Source organism: Ylistrum balloti, unplaced genomic scaffold (genome assembly GCF_031769215.1).
Source record: "Ylistrum balloti isolate Yb309-2 unplaced genomic scaffold, AGI_CSIRO_Ybal_v1 Utg369978, whole genome shotgun sequence".
NCBI classification, from domain to species: domain Eukaryota; kingdom Metazoa; phylum Mollusca; class Bivalvia; order Pectinida; family Pectinidae; genus Ylistrum; species Ylistrum balloti.
In genome coordinates, this window is record NW_026782067.1 from 750,254 (window position 1) to 774,349 (window position 24,096).

The 24,096-nt window shown below is 36.8% G+C and overlaps 4 protein-coding genes across 4 annotated transcripts; 1 reads left to right on the plus strand and 3 right to left on the minus strand.

The window, feature by feature from the left end:
• Positions 1–4,335: 4,335 nt before the first annotated feature.
• On the minus strand, positions 4,336–5,517 carry LOC132547781 (uncharacterized). The gene is made up of 4 exons (XM_060211581.1): positions 5,424–5,517; positions 5,114–5,290; positions 4,784–4,918; positions 4,336–4,545 (listed from the first exon to the last, which is right to left on the minus strand). Exons 1-4 carry the CDS (start codon positions 5,515–5,517, stop codon positions 4,382–4,384), a joined length of 570 nt encoding a protein of 189 aa, XP_060067564.1. The 3' UTR covers positions 4,336–4,381.
• Positions 5,518–9,531: 4,014 nt separating this feature from the next.
• LOC132547785 (uncharacterized) lies at positions 9,532–10,734 on the minus strand. The gene is made up of 4 exons (XM_060211587.1): positions 10,641–10,734; positions 10,331–10,507; positions 9,986–10,120; positions 9,532–9,747 (listed from the first exon to the last, which is right to left on the minus strand). Exons 1-4 carry the CDS (start codon positions 10,732–10,734, stop codon positions 9,584–9,586), a joined length of 570 nt encoding a protein of 189 aa, XP_060067570.1. The 3' UTR covers positions 9,532–9,583.
• Positions 10,735–11,923: 1,189 nt separating this feature from the next.
• Positions 11,924–13,365, plus strand: LOC132547784 (uncharacterized). Its single transcript, XM_060211586.1, has 4 exons — positions 11,924–12,017; positions 12,542–12,718; positions 12,956–13,090; positions 13,202–13,365. Exons 1-4 carry the CDS (start codon positions 11,924–11,926, stop codon positions 13,363–13,365), a joined length of 570 nt encoding a protein of 189 aa, XP_060067569.1.
• Positions 13,366–16,134: 2,769 nt separating this feature from the next.
• On the minus strand, positions 16,135–17,492 carry LOC132547783 (ADP-ribosylation factor-like). Its single transcript, XM_060211585.1, has 4 exons — positions 17,399–17,492; positions 17,069–17,245; positions 16,421–16,555; positions 16,135–16,298 (listed from the first exon to the last, which is right to left on the minus strand). Exons 1-4 carry the CDS (start codon positions 17,490–17,492, stop codon positions 16,135–16,137), a joined length of 570 nt encoding a protein of 189 aa, XP_060067568.1.
• Positions 17,493–24,096: the final 6,604 nt, after the last annotated feature.

Sequence of the window (24,096 nt, forward strand, 5' to 3'; positions counted from 1 at the left end):
GTACTGCTATAATGGTCGTACGTACTCAGGTGTACACAGACCTTCTATATATGGAAATCACTATTAAACAAGACCCCGTGGTGCTATTTCTATCTCTCTCCACACGCTTACAATTCACACAGCCTTATCACAGCGATGTGCTATCAGCACTAATGACCAAACGGTATATGTGACTACCGTAGCTCTGTAGGTATGTAACAATATATATATATATAAACTGTGACAGTTACAAAACATGCATGGTTAGGATTGTAGTGACATCAAAGGATAATGGTGAGAGGAAGAAGTGAAGTACAGGTGAGGAAGTTGTCTAGGTTTGTCCAGGGACATAAATTTTTATCATAACAACAAAGTTATCGCGCGTTTTAAAACCCTTTTAAAACAAAGCAGATGTTCCTTGTGTTGTTTTTTCATCTCATTCAGGAAATGTGAAATACTGAAGCAGATGTTGTCGTTCTGTTAAGAAAAAACCCATCAAATTAATTAAGTCTTGGTCAATATTTTTGTATAGAACATGAAAAAATTGTAGAAAAGTACATACATTTGTATCTTCTCGAAACTAAATTACAATTTGTTCATATATGTCCAAGAGATTGAGTAACTCTCTGTATATTTGCATAGTTCATGTAGCATGTGTTATCTTTAGACTTTCATATAATACAATCCGATTTCTGACACTAATAGACACTTTGATATTCTCTTTCCAAACACGTGTTAGAGGGCGGTTTTACTTCGTTAGCTTAGGAAAACCTGTGTAGGACAGGGGAGACTATTATTCGCTAGCTTATGGAGACTTTGTGTACATAGCTGATTTCGTTATTTCGTGTTTTCGCCGCGAAAAGACAGTCGTTAATATCGTAAAGACCCTCTGAGAGCTGAATTTACAGTAGAATATTATAGGGAATATTTTCATAAGGCTGAACATTTAAACCAAATAGATGTTTATGCACACACACAAATAGGTAGTCATTGCTACAAACTTTTGACACATTGACCCCATGGCGTTCACAGAAGGCCAACAAACCTAATACCTATCACTGTCATAGAACTGTCCAAATACCATTAGCCTGTTGTTTATCTGCATCTCACTAAATCGTTTGAGCTCTTTGCACTCCTCCACCAGTGAAAATTGGTCAGCCACCTTTAATTCTTTTGAATAGTTACACGTTTTTTAAAATATGAACATGAATGCGAGATTCTTTGAAATCATAATTTCATCTAGGTTTTGATGTTTACTTCTACCAAATTTGATTGTCCTCGTTCTCCCCCTATGATTAAGTAATTAGCATCACGCGAGAATCCCAGAAGTACGAAACGGCTGTATGGTGCATTTTTAATTCCTAATTTCTATTGGACTGTGTGATTCACTTGTCTCAATGACTCAAGACTCCATACTTTTTAACATCAACGGTTTACGAGGTAACTGATATCAAATATTGATACATTCACAGAGATAAATTATATCATTGTATTTTCGAGGGTAATATTTTACACTAAAAACTTATCTATTTTACCAAGTGAATTCTTCTTGTTGTTTCAGTCAAATCGGTTATAAATACGTCATCTTTCAAACGCAGTTGACTTCGAACATGTACCGAACGATTTTCTTTTTGCCCAACAAAGGTTTTAAATAATGTCACAAAGGCGAACAGTTAAAGGTTAAGGAATACAACCTTTGACTTTATTGAAATTTTAATTAATCAAAATAGACTTGCTTTAATGTGTGCCCCGATAGAAAAGTACCTAAAGTAACACTAGAGTACATCATGTACCGACATTTGAAAGACTTGCACACGACAACAGGTTAACAACAGGTTTTTTTTCTTTGTGATTTTTACATGATACAAGTACATTAAACCAATTCAGATGCGATAAACTAAAATGTCTTGTCATTTTCTTTTCCAGTTTGTATTGTTAATAGAAAATACATAATTCCACTGTGTTGGATTTGCAGTGTAAACCATTGATGTATCTAAAAAGGCTGGATGTAAACCAATGATAAGAAGGCACACCTGTAGCTTTGATTTTTTCAACGTCACCGTGTCAGAAGACGAACACCAAAACAAAGATGTCAAACTCACTAATATATACTCCATATGTTTTCCCTACAGAGAGAAAAGCACCAGTGAGATGTAGTCCAGTAGTAGTCCATTTAGTCTGATCGACCTTGTTTTTCCGCAGTCGCCTTCTGGATATCTAGTACACATCTTGCCTCTAACTTCATTGCACAATCGATTTCATTAACAATTCCACATAAAAGGGTTCCCATTAGGATTTTTGAGTAATTCTTTGAGCTTGTACTTTTGACTGACTTGTTTTGGTTTTCATATGAAGTCGAATTTATCGAAGAGCTTATCACAACTAATCACAAAAACCTTGCTAAGTCCTTTAGTCTTACTTTCACACATATAGATGATGTCTTGGTTTTTAAATAACATAGAGTTTATTGTATATCTACCTCAATTAGAAATCATTAACGCGACAGACTTTCCAACATCAGCCGCGTACCTAGTTTTTATTCCCCTACAACGAAATTAACAAGGACAAGGGACATCTTTGTACCAAGATATATGACAAACGTGATGATTTCGATTTCCATATTGTAATATTTTTCCATTTCTGGAGGCCAAGAATCCAACATGGTGATGAATTTGAGTTATGATTCCGTCAACCTGTTGGTATTTTTGTCTGGTTTCGCAGGTACTCCCTGTTAGTGGACGGTAACCGTCATAACTCTCTTTATATCAGAATTATCACAAGAGTCAGATTAAACCCACATCACATATCATAACATCATTCCATACCAAATATTATTACTAAATTGTTGCAGAGTAGCTATGATTTACATGGTAAATGATTAACTAAAAACGTGGAAGGTACCTGAAGAGCTAACTCGAAAGGCAAAGGTTTGTGTTATTCATTTTTCTAAAACTGCAGTTTGAAATGGATGATAATGGTTCTATATTTGAATACTCGGTCAATGCCACACGGACACCTGTCACTGTCCAGGGATTATTTATTTTATTTTATTATTTGTATTTTCTACTGAAGAGTATTATCTATCCATCATGACAAAGTCTTACTCTAATCCATCTCACATTACATAGTTTATAATAATGTAAAAGTAGATATTTATCGATATCTGTATATATTTACAGTACATTAAGATTTTTTCTTTATTCGAGTCATTTGATACGTCCTTTAACATAACTTACGGCATTATATATCAAACCGCCCCATACGTCAACAAATTTACCATTTTATGACGTCAGTGGCCACGACTTACCTCAACACTTAATGAAAATGACGTTACATAAGCAATGACACGACACAAAAATAATGTTATTAGTGTCACGAACACAGGTACCCGGCTTCCAATTAAAATTTTCTTTTTAAAGCAGATATTAATTTGTTATGTAGGTAACACAACTGCATTTATAAAAAATGAAGTTATACGCTGGTTACACTGTCTCAAGGTGACGCATAGCGGACTTCATTTTGTTACAAAATACAGCAGTACACAAAATCCAGTGTTGAACGTTTTCTTACGGTTGGAAAGTATGTAAAATAAGGTTTCAAATTGCACAACAGGGTAGACATCGAGATGTTGTAATGACTAGTCTGCACTCCTACACTTTCACATCATATCATTAGAGATAACAATCAAAAAGGATATGTAATCTCGAAAGCATTAGATTTCAATATACATGTTTACTTGGTTGCAAAACAGCATGAAATGGTCATCAGATTGTAATAAAAGCAATGCCTTACTTAATCACAAGTACCATCGGTGTTTAATACTTGGTAAAAGATCAGAATCGAGATGAAGGGAACTACCTTTTTTTACATCTACGATCGGCTATTGAACAGAGCAGAATTAAACACACGCGACTGAAGTAGTAGGTATAAATGCCTTGGAGAAGTATAACATACAATTAAAACAAAGTAATTCGTTTATGCATTTATCAAAAGAAACGACCTAAACAATAGGTACATAACATATATATCAACAATTAACTGTAAAACAAACACGATATCACAGCTCCTTTAATACACCTCCATCAAATCCCAGGTAGGCAGTGCACACATGTCCGCGGAATCTAACACTTCCGGTACATTGCGTATTACTCGTGACATGTCTCGCATTTCATCACCAAGGGTATAGAACACAAAATGTGTACCAAAATGTTCATTATTCACTTTATCAAATCAAGAGTTATGCAATGAATTCTTCACGACACTATTATGTTGGACACATGTAAATGCACATGTTGTGCGGTCACATGACAGGGGTGAACAACGGATACCCTGGTGTAAGAATGCGCTCTCGTACGAAGAACTTTATATCCAGAAACAGTATCTGGATATTATCATCGCTCTTTCATCTGTAGTTCTGCTTGTTTTCTTTTGAGAGCCTTGCCATTTCTTTCATGCCTTCGTATAATCCTTCACCTGTCGTTGCGCATGTACCCTGTACAAACCACTTCCGTCCGCTCAGTTTCGTCAGACACATCTTCTCGGCAATTTCCGAAGTTTTCATGGCGTCTACAACACAGAATAAAGATAAATATATCAGTCAATAAACAACGACGGGTTGATGAAAAAATGCTACATTGATAAACGCATGTTTTGTTTTATTCCTAATTGCTGTAATATCTGTTTGTGTACATAACACAGTGTACGTGATGTAAGTAAAATCAAAATAGGAACAAAATCGTATCTTCATATACTTAAAAAATATGTCGACCTGATCATATCATGACGATATCGGCCGAAAACTTACATGGGAGATCCTGTTTGTTTGCAAGCACAACCACCGGAACGCCTCTCATCTCATCATTGTCTAGTATTCCAAACAGCTCCTCGCGTGCTTCATCGATTCTTTCTCTGTCATTGCTATCTACGACGAACACCAAACCTGTAGATTGAAACAATGGGATAAAATACAACACATCTTGGTTAAGGCAATGTATTATCACGTGTTTAAAAAGTTCTGCTATACAACGCGCACAGATAAATTTTGAAGCTTATGATTAAACAACTTGATTTTCAGTTTTGTGAAAGAAAATAAAAACTGCATCGAATTTGGCATTTTATCAAAGATCCCTCTCACCTTCCGTGTTTTGAAAATAGTATCTCCAGAGTGCTCGGATTTTCTCCTGACCGCCGACATCCCATACGGTAAAGGACACACCCTTACACGGGGATACCTCCTCCACGTTAAACCCGATCGTCGGGATGGTACACACGTTCTCGTTTAGTTTGATCTTGTACAGGACCGATGTTTTACCTACAAGGAACAATAAGTAAATATTACTTAAGATGTAACAATATCAAACTTTATTTGCTAAAACATGTTCAGATATTGTGATAATGACTGAAAACAAATTATGTCCTACTTTGGTACTATACTGTTAAGTTACCTGCTGCATCCAGGCCCAGCATCAGTATCCGGGAGGGCGTTCCACTTGAGAAACTCTGCATCACATCGGCGAGCTTTGCTAATAACAAACCCATCTTATTTCGTTAAAAAAAGTATTTCTCTGATAAAGTGGCTCTGGTGTGATGATTTCACAGATTTTTTGTAGTTTTGTTCGGCTGTAATGTTTTATTCTTGATAATGGTTAGGTCATAGGCATTGCATTAACACTGTTAATGTACATATAACTCACGAACCGTCACTCTAGCCATATGTTCAATACCAGCGTGGAGAAAATTGCGTCACGTTTTACTTCCATTCGGAACACACCGTAATATACATACAAGGCGATAGAGTCTATTTTTAATCTTGCCCTGGGTATTCCCATTTGTGTACCTTAGCAACAGTGTAGGTTAGGGTTACATCTGACTGTCAGAATACAACTGTACATGATATATAGAGTGAATCCTCCTTCTTTATCAGTCTTGATGCAGTTATATACCATAGATTTCTACCATGGTATATGAGAAAGCATCATCTTACATACACAATTTATATTATAAATATCACCGGGTGTAACCATTACCACGAGGGAAACGCATGTCGGTGGGTGGGGAATCTCTTTCCAAAGGATTGTGCAGTGTGCTGATCAGTTATTTTCATACATGCAGTTCGGCTCGTAATTAATCCTAAATATGTACACCACGTAACAGTAGACTTGAGCAGGTGATGTCGCATTAAAGCAGTAATATTTGCAAATAATCAAAGTGTTTCTAAATCACTTCTGGTAATCATGGCAGCAATGGCAAAAAAAAAAAATAAAATAAAAAAAAAGATCAAACAAAAGTAGGAAGAAAATTCCCATATGAAACTCTCACAATGAAATATTACGTAGGGGGGAGTCTCTCACAATGAAATATTACGTAGGGGGGAGTCTCTCACAACGAAATGTTACGTAGAGGGGAGTCTCTAACAATGAAATGTTACGTAGAGGTTAGTCTCTAACAATGAAATGTTACGTAGAGGGGAGTCGCTCACAATGAAATGTTATGTAGAGGGCAGTCTCTCACAATGAAATGTTACGTATGGGGAGTTTCACAATGAAATGTTACGTATGGGGAGGTTCTCACAATGAATTGTTACGTATGAGAGCGGTTCTCACAATGAATTGTTACGTAGAGGGGAGTCTCTCACTATGAATTGTTACGTATGGGGAGTCTCTCACAATGAATTGTTACGTATGGGGAGTCGCTCACAATGAATTGTTACGTATAGGGAGTCTCTCACTATGAATTGTTACGAATGGGGAGTCTCTCACAATGAATTGTTACGTATGGGGAGTCGCTCACAATGAATTGTTACGTATGGGGAGTCTCTCACAATGAAATGTTATGTAGAGGGCAGTCTCTCACAATGAAATGTTACGTAGGGGGGGGGGGGAGTCTCTCACAATGAATTGTTACGTATGGGGAGTTTCACAATGAATTGTTACGTATGGGGAGTCTCTCACAATGAAATGTTACGTATGGGGAGTCGCTCACAATGAAATGTTATGTAGAGGGCAGTCTCTCACAATGAAATGTTACGTAGGGGGGGGGAGTGTTTCACAATGAATTGTTACGTATGGGGAGTTTCACAATGAATTGTTACGTATAGGGAGTTTCTCACAATGAATTGTTACGTATGGGGAGTCTCTCACAATGAATTGTTACGTATGAGGGCGGTTCTCACAATGAAATGTTACGTAGAGGGGAGTCTCTCACTATGAAATGTTACGTATGGGGAGTCTCTCACAATGAATTGTTATGTATGGGAAGTCTCTCACAATGAATTGTTACGTATGAGGGCGGTTCTCACAATGAAATGTTACGTAGAGGGGAGTCTCTCACAATGAAATGTTACGTAGGGGGGGGGGAGTGTTTCACAATGAATTGTTACGTATGGGGAGTTTCACAATGAATTGTTACGTATAGGGAGTCTCTCACAATGAATTGTTACGTATGGGGAGTCTCTCACAATGAATTGTTACATATGAGGGCGGTTCTCACAATGAAATGTTACGTAGAGGGGAGTCTCTCACTATGAAATGTTACGTATGGGGAGTCTCTCACAATGAATTGTTACGTATGGGGAGTCTCTCACAATGAATTGTTACGTATGGGGAGTCTCTCACAATGAATTGTTATGTATGGGAAGTCTCTCACAATGAATTGTTACGAATGAGGGAGTTTCTCGCAATGAATTGTTACGTAGAGGGGAGTCTCTAACAATGAAATGTTACGTAGAGGGGAGTCTCTCACAATGAAATGTTACGTAGAGGGGGAGTCCCTTATAATGAAATGTTACGTAGAGGGGAGTCTCTAACAATGAAATGTTACGTAGAGGTTAGTCTCTAACAATGAAATGTTACGTAGAGGGGAGTCTCTGACAATGAAATGTTACGTATGGGGGAGTCTCTCATAATTTTGAAATTACGTCAGACGGTATCGTTAATGAAATGGGAAAAATCTCCATTGAATTTTGTTTTGTCACACCTACTTACAGAATTTGGGTTTTAGATTATCAATCATGATATCAGAATAATTGTAAATAATCAGATTTTTATCTCTATAATGATTTGTCTTCCTCATTAAGACGTATGAAGTCGTTATAGTTTATTTCGAATTTCTCCGTGAATTTTCGATGTTTGCATGGTTAACACTAATACTACAATATCTCATCACAACATTATACAAGGTAGGTAACATTTTTATCAACATATCATGTTTTATACAGCGACCGCTAACTGGTCCCAATGGTACTGTCATCTTAAACATGTAAGTATTGGTATATATCATCCTATCCGGATTCTGTGCTCGATTTTAAGATTAATTTTCAGCGAACCTCAGAACGTAGGTTAGAGCTAGAGTACAACGAATGGCCGTCTCACGAAATGAATGTGAAGTGTGTGTTTTAGCATGTTTTCGCTTACTTTTCTGTGTACTGATATGAATATAATTGTACACGTTGTGTGTACACGAATTGTACACAAACTTCTTGATAACGCTTGCGACTCGGGTTTAAATCCTGCCGAGCACTCTATACTGTCATTTATTAATTTTCTGTGCGTTGTTTGAAGGATCTTCCTTTTTCAGTCGATTAAAAATGAAATTGTTGTCATAGATACTAGAATGAAAGTACATTTAAAAGAACAACTCAATTCATTATTTACTCTTTTATTTGTAAATATTACTCAATTTACGCGGTGTGGCTCAATGTTTCCAGAGATAAGTCTTATGTCCCGTGACGTACCTATTTTTATAGTTTGCTTACAGTACAAGGAATCTCAACAAAACAAAAATCAAAATTTACCAACACACCCTGCACCTTTCTCTTGAAAAAAAAATCCCTCCACGTACATAGCAATTCTCAACCATCGACCAGTATAATTATCTTGGAGACGAATTTCTATAGGTATTTAATGTCATTTCCGTGACAGAACATGTAAACAAGAGATATCTGAACTAAGGAAACTGCAACTGGAGAAAACATTTTCTCCGCAAGAAGTTCGAACGTCTTACTTATTGATCCGTACGTAAAGTTATGATTTTAACAATACCCGTTACTTAATTATATCACATAAGGTTTATCATAAGACGGTTCCTTGAGAACATGTCCCATTCTGTATTAATGATCTATAATATAACTACAATATCTGTAGCTATAAACATACAATTAAAACAAAGTAATTCGTTAATGCATTTATCAAAAGAAACGATCTAAACAATAGGTACATAACATATATATCAACAATTAACTGTAAAACAAACACGATACCACAGCTCCTTTAATACACCTCCATCAAATCCCAGGTAGGCAGTGCACACATGTCCGCGGAATCTAACACTTCCGGTACATTACGTATTACTCGTGACATGTCTCGCATTTCATCACCAAGGGTATAGAACACAAAATGTGTACTAAAATGTTCATTATTCACTTTATCAAATCAAGAGTTATGCAATGAATTCTTCACGACCGACACTATTATGTTGGACACATGTAAATGCACATGTTGTGCGGTCACATGACAGGGGTGAACAACAGATACCCTGGTGTAAGAATGCGCTCTCGTACGAAGAACTTTATATCCAGAAACAGTATCTGGATATTATCATCGCTCTTTCATCTGTAGTTCTGCTTGTTTTCTTTTGAGAGCCTTGCCATTTCTTTCATGCCTTCGTATAATCCTTCACCTGTCGTTGCGCATGTACCCTGTACAAACCACTTCCGTCCGCTCAGTTTCGTCAGACACATCTTCTCGGCAATTTCCGAAGTTTTCATGGCGTCTACAACACAGAATAAAGATAAATATATTAGTCAATAAACAACGACGGGTTGATGAAAAAATGCTACATTGATAAACGCATGTTTTGTTTTATTCCTAATTGCTGTAATATCTGTTTGTGTACATAACACAGTGTACGTGATGTAAGTAAAATCAAAATAGGAACAAAATCATATCTTCATATACTTAAAAAATATGTCGACCTGATCATATCATGACGATATCGGCCGAAAACTTACATGGGAGATCCTGTTTGTTTGCAAGCACAACCACCGGAACGCCTCTCATCTCATCATTGTCTAGTATACCAAACAGCTCCTCGCGTGCTTCATCGATTCTTTCTCTGTCATTGCTATCTACGACGAACACCAAACCTGTAGATTGAAACAATGGGATAAAATACGGCATCAATATTAAATACAATACCTCTTGGTTAAGGCATTTATTTCAAGTCGTGCTTTCAAATAGTAAAGTTCGGCTATACAAAATGCTCTATGAAAAGGTAACACATAAAAAGATGATTTCAAATTACGTTTTAGTTAATGACAATTTCAAACCAAGAGCTTATCACAGATCCCTCTCACCTTCTGTGTTTTGATAGTAATGTCTCCAGAGTGCTCGGATTTTCTCCTGACCGCCGACATCCCATACGGTAAAGGACACACCCTTACACGGGGATACCTCCTCCACGTTAAACCCGATCGTCGGGATGGTACACACGTTCTCGTTTAGTTTGATCTTGTACAGGACCGATGTTTTACCTACAAGGAACAATAAGTAAATATTACTTAAGATGTAACAATATCAAACTTTATTTGCTAAAACATGTTCAGATATTGTGATAATGACTGAAAACAAATTATGTCCTATTTTTGTACTATACTGTTAAGTTACCTGCTGCATCCAGGCCCAGCATCAGTATCCGGGAGGGCGTTCCACTTGAGAAACTCTGCATCACATCAGCGAGCTTTGCTAAAAACAAACCCATCTTATTTCCCTGATATACCTGTCTGATTTATATGACACTCGCACGCTGATTTCACCGACTATTTGTAATTTTGTGCGGCTTTGGTTAATGTTTGAGTTTATATATTGGTTTGGTTCCACGTATTGCACAAACACTGTTAATGTACATATAACTCACGAACCGTCACTCTAGCCATATGTTCAATACCAGCGTGGAGAAAATTGCGTCACGCTTTACTTCCATTCGGAACGCACCGTAATATACCTACAAGACTACTTAATCTATTTTTAATCTTGCTCTGGGGATCCCGATTGTGTACCTTAACTACGGTGTATAGTTACAGAGTCTCCGTCTGGTATGCGCACTGTATGGTAGATTTTCGTTTTCCGATCAAATTATAATTTGGAACTTATGAATAGCAACGGAGAGAAATGTTAATTATGGATTATGGAACATTGGGTCTAATGCTCAGGTCTAACTAGATCGATATAAAGTCAGCAGGGCACTCGTTAAATGATTGGTGCACACCCTAGCGTCACGGAGGTGAAATTGTTTATTTACTAAGAGTGTTGGCTTGTGTATAAATATGATGCACATAACCGTACATTTAAATTGTTATTAAATTATTCTTTGTACGTGAAGAATACAAAAAGACCGATTTCTCATCTTATAAGCTGCACAAACTGTTGATATCTCAGACTGAAGGCTTGACCTCAAGTTCCAGTAAAGCATCGTGCATGGTGACGAAAAGGGGAATTCCCAAAGAAAACGAAAATAGACACAAATGATCATGTCTTTTTATCTATTTTTATTCGTAATTGTATTAATTTCTTGTATTCTGGAAAAAGATCTTTGTAGCAGACATTAAACAGACGAAATTAATTAATAAAAATAAACATGACCCATAAGTGACAATACTGTCTCGAAATAGACCAGACCAACAAATGGGATTTTCCAATGCAAGGTTAAATTTAGACGGGTATTACAGCCAGTGTTCCGAATGGAAGTAAAACGTGACGCAATTTTCTCCACGCTGTTACTGATCATATGGCTAGAGTGACAGTTTGGAAGGTTACATGTACAGTATTTGTGCACTACGTGGAACCGAACGACTATAAAAACCAAAACACAACACACATTAATAAAGCAGAATAGCAAGACGCCATAACAGGTTGTACATTTGATATAGATATAACTTTAATGGAATAGCATGGGTTCAATATTAGCAAAGCTCGCCGATGTGTTACAGAGTTTCTCCAGTGGAGCACCATCCCGGATACTGATGCTTGGACTGGATGCAGCAGGTAACTTGTCTGTCAGAAGTTTAGTCCTTGTGACACTTCCTGGCCCCCTCTATCTTTCCTGCTACGACTCGTCACTGAGTAATAATGTAGGGCCAGAAGATATATTTTAGTATGAGGGGTTTACGATAGATTAGAAGGCACCTACACAAATGTAGGTCTATATTTATAGGAGTTAGATATTGTAGCCTTTTATCTTAATACGTTACATGTATTGTATTCAAAGATATTGACCCTAAAGCAAACTATTATTTCCGCTTGTTGATGTAATAAAAACGTTGCTGTTAAAGTTATAAGACTATAATTGACACAACATCAGCGAGTCTGGGTATGGTTTCTTAAGTAGAAACCGCTTGTTTTACAAGTAAACAGTTATTCAAATGAAATTCTGACAATAACACACGAGTGGACTAAATATTGTTGTGGTATATCTTTCATCATATTGCATCAATATACTTCAAACATTTCTCTTATTGTTTTGTGGCATCAAACCCACAGTTTTATGATTAAAAAAAATTAAACTTCAGGTAAAACGACGGTCCTGTACAAGATCAAACTGAACGAGAACGTCAGTACCATCCCGACGATCGGGTTTAACGTGGAGGAGGTATCCCCGTGTAAGGGTGTGTCCTTTACCGTATGGGATGTCGGCGGTCAGGACAAGATCCGACCACTTTGGAAAGTCTACTTTCAAAACACAGAAGGTGGGTTTGCTAAGGACCAAGAACTTCTTTGTATCAAATAACAAACGTGTTTTCGGCGGAGTACGTTTTTCATCAATAGGTTGCTTATCTTTTTTTACCCCTGAACTTTCAGTAACTACATGTTCGTGCACTGTCGAGCTCGCTCAACTTAGAGTAACTTTTATGTAATAAGCGAACATCTCTGCTAGACGTGAATTGATGATGAATAATTTGTTTCATTATTTATACTCTTCACAGGCCTGGTTTATGTCGTAGACAGCAATGACAGAGAAAGGATCGACGAGGCCCGAGAGGAACTCTTCAGTATCCTTAACGATGATGAGATGAGGGGAGTCCCCGTTGTTGTGCTCGCAAACAAACAAGATCTGCCACGTAAACATCTATCTATAGAATATTGTTCGGATTCATCAACAACAAAATCATTATTTATAAAAAGTATGAAGTTAATCTAACGGTTTAATGCCATTTTTTTCTGTATTTTAGATGCAATGAACACAGCCGAAGTAGCTGACAAGATGTGTCTAACGAAACTGACCGGGCGGAAGTGGTTTGTACAGGGGGCATGCGCTGTGAATGGGGACGGACTATTTGAAGGCATGAGAGAGATGGCACGTCTTACAAAAGAAAACAGAAAGAACCACAGATGACAGTTCGTTCTATTTAAAACGTTGATGTATTGTAAAAATGGCATTCTAGCCATATACTATAGGAGAGTGACAATGTGAATAAGTGACGCCCAATCTGGTCATGGAAGCCCAGCGTTTATTGTCCTGTTTTTAAACATGGCATGTGACACACGATCCTGAAATATGCTGAGAAATATCAATCCCTGTACGTAATTAACGATGTTAATTGCTTCGTATGATTTTCCAAAAATGTTGATTATTTTTTACTCGTCATTTTTTTGTATGTTTTATTTCGTTGGTTTATTTGTTATACATATATTTTTATATACATGTAGAATAATTAGGATTATTAATGATTGAAAATAATAAAATTTCTTCACAAACAACAAACGTTTACACGCTATTTTAATTACTTGATAGTGTTTATTAACTGTCTTTCTCCTGGAGAAAGAACGTGCTATCTTTTAACTGGTGCATTGTGTAAGCTAAGTCTTTCACGGAAAAGTCTTAGAGAAACTTAAGTTTGCAGGCTAAGTATATCTGGTATTTATACCGTACAGTCTGTCTGTCTGGTTTGTCTGTCTGTCTGTTCGTACAGTAAAGAACAGATTAAATCGTTGATATTTTTTGAGGATGACTTTTAATGTGACTCAGGTTCATATCTTACATAAAGAACTCGATCAACTGCATTGACATTGATATCAGCACTTTAAAGCGGTCTATATCGTGAACTATAAAGGGAGATAACAGCACTTTAGATCTGTATATACCGTGTTATATAAAGGGAGATAACAGCAGTTCAAATATGTCTAAACTAGTATTATAAGGATATATCATAACTTTAAATATGTTTAAATTAGTACTATGAGATATCAGCGCTTTAAATCTGTCTATACCCTGTGCTATAAAGGGGCATATCAGCGTTTTAAATCTGTCTAAACTAGTACTCTGAGGGAGATATCAGCACTTTAAATCTATCTATATCATGTTCTATAAGGGAGATTTCAGCGCTTTCTATCTATATCATGTTCTATAAGGGAGATTTCAACACTTTAAATCTATCTATATAGTGTTCTATAAGGGAGATTTCAGCGCTTTCTATTTATATCATGTTCTATAAGGGAGATTTCAACACTTTAAATCTATCTATATAGTGTTCTATAAGGGAGATTTCAGCTCTTTCTATCTATATCATGTTCTATAAGGGAGATATCAGCACTTTAAATCTATCTATACCGTGTACTATAATGGAGATATCAGCTCTTTCTATCTATGTAATGTTCTATAAGGAAGATAGCAGCGCTATAAATCAACTGCTTTCCTTCAAGGATAAGGCATGGATAGTAGACCTTATTTCATTTCTTGCAAATTAGAACAACTAGGTTTGATCAATATTGAAAGAAACCCTACCTTAACATTAATCCAACCTTTCCAGAGACGAAATGCTAGATAATTATGCTTCAGTATTACAATCATTTAGATGACCTATTATCTATATTATATTCCTAGATTTCACAAGAATCCATGTAAACAAATTTTTATTGCTGGCTCATCGAGAAGTTCACATGAACCTTTATCAAAACGTCTTACTATCATTCTTAGTACTATCAAATCAGAGTAAGTCTTACTGTGATACTGTTTACTTGAAACAGTCTAGAATTCATTAAATAATGAAAATAATATTGAGCATATTGTATCTACCCATCCGAATTCGAACCAATCTCTATGATAAGCGACATGATGTCAATTTCCTTATTGTTGGTTTTTCATTTCTTGGTAGCAACTTCTCCATCTGATTCCATATTCAATGACTTGTTCCCAGTATCACATTATGACTGATAATCCCACAACACAGGTTTTTGATTCTAGAGGTTGTTTAAAGATATGGGGAGGTTTGTGGTAATCATAATGACCTAAATAGGAAATATTTTGTTTCTTTTTGCGAGTCGGATGTGTTTGATGCTCGTTATTATGTTCTCATTTGTGAACGTGACATTGTAACTTGGATTGACCAAGATTTACTTGGCTGCTGCGTCGGTGAAGCAAATGACGTTCAACATTCGAAAATACCTTGAATCGGTGTCGTAGTTTTTCTTTCTCTTTTTCATTTTTGCTATGATTTTAGTTTTAACTGTGATTCTATGGATATGTTAATTAATCATGTAATGTAAACATTTCACGAACTATTTGTAATACGGTTTTGATTTCTAATTGATTTTGGTCGCCTGGTATCACCAGAATGAATATTACCGCCCCAATAGATACTTCAGTTAAGGGTGAGAGAAGCAACCAATAAGTTAAAAACAAAGCTAACAAATTGACTGTATATTAAAAAAGGAACTACCACAAAGTCCAATATCTATAATTTATTTTTTATTAACAATAGATATACAAAAACATAGAAATGTAGCTGTAAAATTTGATACTGACAACTCATACATGGTCATGTAAACGATATCTATAAAAACGACAAAATGATCACGTAACAACATATTTCATAGTGGAGACAACTATCACACATTTTTTTTTGTATTTTTCTAATATTTGAATTTGAAACGTTACAAAGAATTTGATACATATTGACCTAAGTATTATGTACAAATATTGTCGTATCAGCTGATTTACGAATTACCATCATTAGTGTAGGTCATCCACGTGTGATGATCGGAAGCTTCTTCATTTCATATCACAGTGTCATTTACATATGTAAATGTATCACGCGCAGTTTATAGATTTAATGCATTTAGGAGAGTTATAAACATTCTTGGTCTACGGAGAAACACGAGTACATCATCTATGGTTCTTTTTGTTTTCTTTGGTAAGTCTCGCCATCTCTCTCATGCCTTCATATATACCGTCCCCTGTCATTGCGCATGTTCCTTGTACAAACCACTTCCGCCCAGTCAGTTTCATTAGACACATCCTGTCGGCTACCTCGGCTGTGTTCATGGCGTCTGTAATCAGAGTAAATATCTTTATCAGATATTAATCAAAAATTAATTTCGAAGGAGTGTCGGTTAAAGGTAGAATTTCTACATGTGCAAGTTTTGCTCAGATACTCTGCGAATGAACTTACGTGGCAGATCCTGTTTGTTCGCAAGCACAACCACCGGAACACCTCTCATCTCATCATTATTTAGTATACCGAAGAGTTCCTCCCGGGCCTCATTTATCCTTTCCCTGTCATTGCTGTCTACGACGTAAACCAGACCTGCGGAGATAACAGTGCCGTGGAAAGTGACCAACCTTTGATCTACATTACCGCGATGCATTCTGGGAGAGATCGGGAAGTGACAATTTGAATTGTTTTGTGATCTATACTATGTCATGCACGTATCAAAAACTACCGATAGATTGTGTTGTGATCACTACTGATATCACAACAGAGCATAAAGTACTGCTTTGTTCTGTCTGAGTAGAGTTTGTGTAGTTTGTCCATACGTGAAATCATTAAGTTGGCAAACCTAGGTCTCTGATTTCCATCGACTTTGAAATAAGTCTTTACTGACGTTCAAATGCGTTGTGACGGCATAAAGTGGACGACCCATGTATTAGATTTCAAGACGACATATGCAAAAACATTTTTGACCGAGTGTTAGCAATATCATTCAATGTGATGACCACTCCGTCATTTTAACTGGAAATTGAAACTCGTACAAAATCTTCTTCGTGCAATCGTGTGCTACTTTCCTAACATAACTAGAGTGACCTGTTGAACACCTACCTTCGGTGTCTTGATAGTAATGTCTCCACAACGGTCGGATCTTGTCCTGACCGCCGACATCCCATACGGTAAAGGACACACCCTTACACGGGGATACCTCCTCCACGTTAAACCCGATCGTCGGGATGGTACACACGTTCTCGTTTAGTTTGATCTTGTACAGGACCGTCGTCTTACCTGGAAGTATTATTAAGTATTATTATGTAAACAATAATGCTCTGGTAACCAAACCTATAAATCTTTAACTTTTCAACTATATGTATATCTTATATCAAAACAGTATACATGACTTAGAATAATCTTAAAGAATAATAAACGAATAATGTTTACCTGCCGCATCTAATCCCAGCATTAGAATCCGAGTTGTAGATCCACTAGAGAAACTGTGCATTACATCAGCAAGCTTCGTCAATAATGACCCCATAACTCTCTGTTTTGTAACAAAATGTTTTCGCGTGAAGGTTCTTATTATTTTATATATATCATGTGTGTTTGTTGTTAATGTGTTAGGTTATATATTGTTCTATTTCCACGTACAGATTATACCTGTCAATCTAGCCATGTGTATACAGCCAGCGTGGAACTTACGCTTCCATTCGGAACTCCAGTTCAATATTAAGTAAGGGTAACAGCTATTTTTATCTCGCTGAAGGGTATTCCCCTTCATGTCTGACCTGTTTACACGCTGGTACAAACTAGGCCTGTCTTTTTATGGCGGATAAAAGACGGGAGTGAAGTAAGATTGATACCGTAGTGTTCCTCAGATTGACTGTCGTCAGCAGCTAGAACAATGACAGCACTGGCCTAGTTTGACAAAAACCTCTCAGATTTACCAGCGTGTGTAAGTACAACAGTCACCCAACTTTGAAATATGTACACGGTATATTACTTATATTACATACCTCGAACCGGTCCTGATCAGTTTTATTTCTTGAAACCCTTATCGAGTTATCTCATGTTTTACCATTTTTGTACAAGTGAGTCAGGATATAGCACTCAAAATTTGCGTAGGGTTGTATATAAATCCCTCAATTGAACCTACTCCGATATTTTTGAAAAATACATGAAATGGACCCGCCGACCGCCTATATTTCAAAACCTTTAGCTGCTTTTCCGCTACTGTTTAATTCATTCTCAAATTCATAATATGCTCTTAACTCTGCAAGTTCAATCGTAATAATTTATTTTTTAAAAAATCATAGAAATTCATGCTCACTGTAAGTTACGAAGTTGTAAAACGGAAGTGGAATTCTCAGTGATGCTTTGCGTCATTGGTGAATATAGCTACAAATAGTCAGGCTCAACAGGACGCTTCGCATGTGCAAATAACAAGAGACTGACTGAGAGACTGCGCGATAAGCATCGTTCTCGGCAAATATAAAGAGATTGTCCGAAAGGAGAAACTAAGAAAAACAAATCACCAAGGTCTAGTTAGAAACACAATAAATGCAATACTGCGCTCTGTCCAATTGTTTTGCCATTAGTCATATTATAATAATATTACTTCATATGTTAATGAGCGACATCTGATCCGAATACACATTGATTAAGTCAGATGATCTGACCACTCGAAAACAATTCCTATTTTCTCTGTTTATCATGCTGCTAACCATTTGCTTCATCATGCACTTGATTATGTGCGCGTTTGAAAATGTCATTATTGCATTTCTTTAAAACTACGTTACTGCAGAAATTATCGTCTAGTTTTTCCTTAGGTAGCAAGCTACTGCCAGATAAACTATTATAATAGTCTTCGTGAGGGTTCCCGTTGATTGCAGTGAGCACAGAAAATACATTTCTGTAGTGTGTAGTTTTGTCTGGTAGAATGATTTACTACTTTCTGATGATGTCACAATCTGAGATGTTTCACAGTTTCTCATAAGTTGGAATGTAATAAACTGCCCAGGTAGTATTTATAAGTCATCCCGGTAGGCTCAATTTATCAACAACTTTCTCAATATTGTCTCTTAACATAATGGACATCGACTACATGTTTTGTTTTGCTTGATATAGTTTCAGTACAAATTGTATGTTAGTTGAATTATCAGATTTCATTTATTACTTATATGGCTACAGTTAATCTAACTTTCTGTTTGTATCGAAATGTGTCATTATGTGACTTTTTAAAAAAAATCTTATAATAGATACTTTTTGACACAGAAGTATATATAACTACCACTATCTCATGCGTATGTATATATGTTTAGCTCGCCTGTCCGAAGGGAGCGGCGTCCGTCTGTCCATCCGGCGTCATATCTTCTCTACAAGCGATCTCTTCTTGATAGCCAGGGTACTTCTGTTGGACATGTGGGTATGTAGGATACTGGGGTAAAGTGCAAAAAAGTATGTTTAAATGAATTACCTTGGCCAGATTTCAATGTCACACAGGGGTCAAATACGTTAAATATTTAAATGGCTCCTCAATTTACAGGAATCCCAAAATGTTTTAAATTACACGACTTTATGTTAGGGTAACTGATGTTACATATTGCACGACTTTACGTTACAGTAACTGATGTTACATATTACACGACTTTGCGTTACAGTAACTGATGTTACATATAACACGACTTTACATTACAGTAACTGATGTTACATATAACACGACTTTACAGTAACTGATGTTACATATAACACGACTTTACGTTACAGTAACTGATGTTACATATAACACGACTTTATGTTACAGTAACTGATGTTACATATAACACGACTTTACGTTACAGTAACTGATGTTACATATAACACGACTTTACATTACAGTAACTGATGTTACATATAACACGACTTTACAGTAACTGATGCTACATATAACACGACTTTACGTTACAGTAACTGATGTTACATATTACACGACTTTGCGTTACAGTAACTGATGTTACATATAACACGACTTTACAGTAACTGATGTTACATATAACACGACTTTACGTTACAGTAACTGATGTTACATATAACACGACTTTATGTTACAGTAACTCATGTTACATATAACACGACTTTACGTTACAGTAACTGATGTTACATATAACACGACTTTACATTACAGTAACTGATGTTACATATAACACGACTTTACGTTACAGTAACTGATGTTACATATTACACGACTTTGCGTTACAGTAACTGATGTTACATATAACACGACTTTACGTTACAGTAACTGATGTTACATATAACACGACTTTACATTACAGTAACTGATGTTATTTATAACACGACTTTGCGTTACAGTAACTGATGTTACATATTACACGACTTTACGTTACAGTAACCGATGTTACATATAACACGACTTTACATTACAGTAACTGATGTTACATATAACACGACTTTACGTTACAGAAATTGATGTTACATATTACACGACTTTACGTTACAGTAACTGATGTTACATATAACACGACTTTACAGTAACTGATGTTACATATTACACGACTTTACGTTACAGTAACTGATGTTACATATAACACGACTTTACAGTAACTGTTGTTACATATAACACGACTTTACATTACAGTAACTGATGTTACATATAACACGACTTTACGTTACAGTCACTGATGTTACATATAACACGACTTTGCGTTACAGTAACTGATGTTATATATTACACGACTTTGCGTTACAGTAACTGATGTTACATATTACACGACTTTACGTTACAGTAACTGATGTTACATATTACACGACTTTACGTTACAGTCACTGATGTTACATATAACACGACTTTACAGTAACTGATGTTACATATAACACGACTTTACAGTAACTGATGTTACATATAACACGACTTTACGTTACAGTCACTGATGTTACATATAACACGACTTTACAGTAACTGATGTTACATATAACACGACTTTACAGTCACTGATGTTACATATTACACGACTTTACGTTACAGTCACTGATGTTACATATAACACGACTTTACAGTAACTGATGTTACATATAACACGACTTTACAGTCACTGATGTTACATATTACACGACTTTGCGTTACAGTAACTGATGTTACATATTACACGACTTTGCGTTACAGTAACTGATGTTACATATAACACGACTTTACGTTACAGTAACTGATGTTACATATAACACGACTTTACGTTACAGTAACTGATGTTACATATTACACGACGTTACAGTAATTGATGTTACATATAACACGACTTTACGTTACAGTCACTGATGTTACATATAACACGACTTTACGTTACAGTAATTGATGTTACATATTACACGACTTTACGTTACAGTAACTGATGTTACATATTACACAACTTTACGTTACAGTAACTGATGTTACATATTACACAATTACATTACAGTCACTGATGTTACATATTACACGACTTTACGTTACAGTCACTGATGTTACATATTACACAACTTTACGTTACAATTACTGATGTTACATATAACACGACTTTACAGTAACTGATGTTACATATTACACGACTTTGCGTTACAGTAACTGATGTTACATATTACACGACTTTGCGTTACAGTAACTGATGTTACATATTACACGACTTTGATTGTTTACCTTCCGCTTTACAATGGTGGATTACAGGTACACGGCAATTGTATTTCTCTCAGCCCTTCTGATTGTAAGGATTTCACAGTAATTGATAGACCAGAATTCTGAAGGTAATGTTACATCCCGTATAAAGCCACAGAATGTTTTCTCAGTCCTGACAAACCAGTTCACTGTGTCAATACCCTAGAAACAACGTGTCAGTCGCCAAAAATTGGTGCTCATATACTTGTGTAACCTTATACTGGCAGAGTCATATGCCCCAGAACCCAACCCTGCCCCCCGTATCATCAAATACCCTTGTGGTATCTGTACCAGGGCTGTGAAATGGTCGACACCTGGTATTTGTTGCGACTCGTGTAACACATGGTATCACAATGAATGTATAGGCATGTCTAGTATTATTTACCAATCCTTGAAGAACGTCTCATGGGAGTGTATCCATTGTGGCCTTCCAAATTTTTCTATGTCGATATTTGATACAATCATCTTCGAGACTGCAAATTCATTTGACCATCTGAATGACACATTAGCATTAAATGATAGTTATGGCAGCCCAAATGCAACATCATCTCCACATAGGGGTCATAACAAACCAACTCCCCACCAGCATGGGAGGCAGGACCTCCCTCTAAGATTCATAAATGTAAACTGTAGATCCATTAAAAATAAGAAACCTGAGTTTACCAACATGATGCAGCCTGGGCCGATATTATCATTGGTACAGAATCTTGGCTAGACCCGTCCATGACAACAAGTAGTTCTTTTCCTCCAGGTTACACAGTATTTAGGAAAGACCGGAACAGCAATGGAAGGGGAGTCTTAATGCTTGTATCCAACGATCTGCATTGTGATCAACCGGAGGAACTCCAAGTGGAGGAGGAAGTTGAACTCGTATGGGCAAGGGTTCGCATGAAAGATGCTAAACACCTTTATATCGCATCATTCTACAGACCACCAGACAACAGAGATCCATCGTACCTGGAGGTTCTCCATAAATATATCTGTAGGATCCCTAGAGGAGGGGATTTCAACCTAGCGGATATCGACTGGGAAACCGGAAGTGTCAAGCAGGGTGCAGTTAATTCCACCATATGTAGGCAACTTCTTATCCTTACAGGAGATGCGTAACTGGAACAGATAGTGGACACACCAACCAGGATCACTGAAACATCACAGACAATACTGGACTTACTCTTTATCAATAACCCATCTTTACTTAACAAGAAGGAGATCATACCAGGCATATCTAATCATGATGATGTACCACCAAGGAAGGTATACCTGTACAATAGGGGAGATTATGATAGTTTGAAGGAGGACCTGAAGACCGCATGGCAGGATTTTGATCCCAAAAGTAAAGACATGACCACAGAAGATCAGTGGAAATATTTTTAAAGGACACTTACTTGAGGAGACAAATTCAAGCAAGTATCTCGGGATGGATCTCTCAGCAGACTTAACTTGGAACCATCACATAGATAGAATATGCAAGAAAGCAAACAGCACTCTTGGCTTCCTCAGAAGACATCTGAAGATCTCCAATGAGGATATAAAGGCACGTGCATACTATACACTTGTTCGCCCAACCTTAGAGTACTGCTCATCAGTGTGGAGCCCACACACCAAGAAACAAATTGATCAACTGGAGATGACCCAAAGGAGAGCGGCGCGGTACACCACCAACAGATTTAGCAATACCAGCAGCGTATCTGACATGATGCAGACTCTGCACTGAAATCAAGACGGCTTAAGATCCAGCTCACCATCATGTACAAGATTGCCCACAAGTTAGTGGATATCACAACAGAAACCTACTTAACACCATCTACAACTTCCACTCATAGGAACCACTCACTAAAGGTCTCTCATCTCCCCTCATCCAAAAACACTTTCAGGTACAGTTTCTTTCCATCTACTATCCCACTTTGGAACTCTCTTCCAGCCACTGTAGTTGAGGCCTCTGACTTGGTATCCTTCAAGCAGGGGCTATCAACTCTTATTTTTAATCTACTATCCAGAATATCTCCTCTGAAACTGGTAGTGAGAGCTGTGCCGTTTGGAGTTTATCTCCTGAGGCCGCTACGGTAGCCGGATTGGTCAAACTAGCAGTGGGATGAGGAGTTAGTTACAGGACACACACTACACAATACACACATTCAGTACAAATATATATCTCTTCTTAAATATCATTTCATCATACTTGTTTTTATATAATTTGTCAGATGAAGCGCCGCGCACACACTGTATAATGGTCAGCCAAATGACAGAACAGTGGACGATAGATGTAGACTTTACGTTACAGTTACTGATGTTACATATTACACGAGTTGTGTACTCCGACATTACTGAAGGCAGTTGTAATGTGTTACAAAACTTTTATATAATAATAATAAACAAGTTACCCATGACCTGTGGATAGTGTGAAGTTGTTTTATTATCTTTATAGCATTTTACATATTTAGAGAATGGCGGACATGGATAT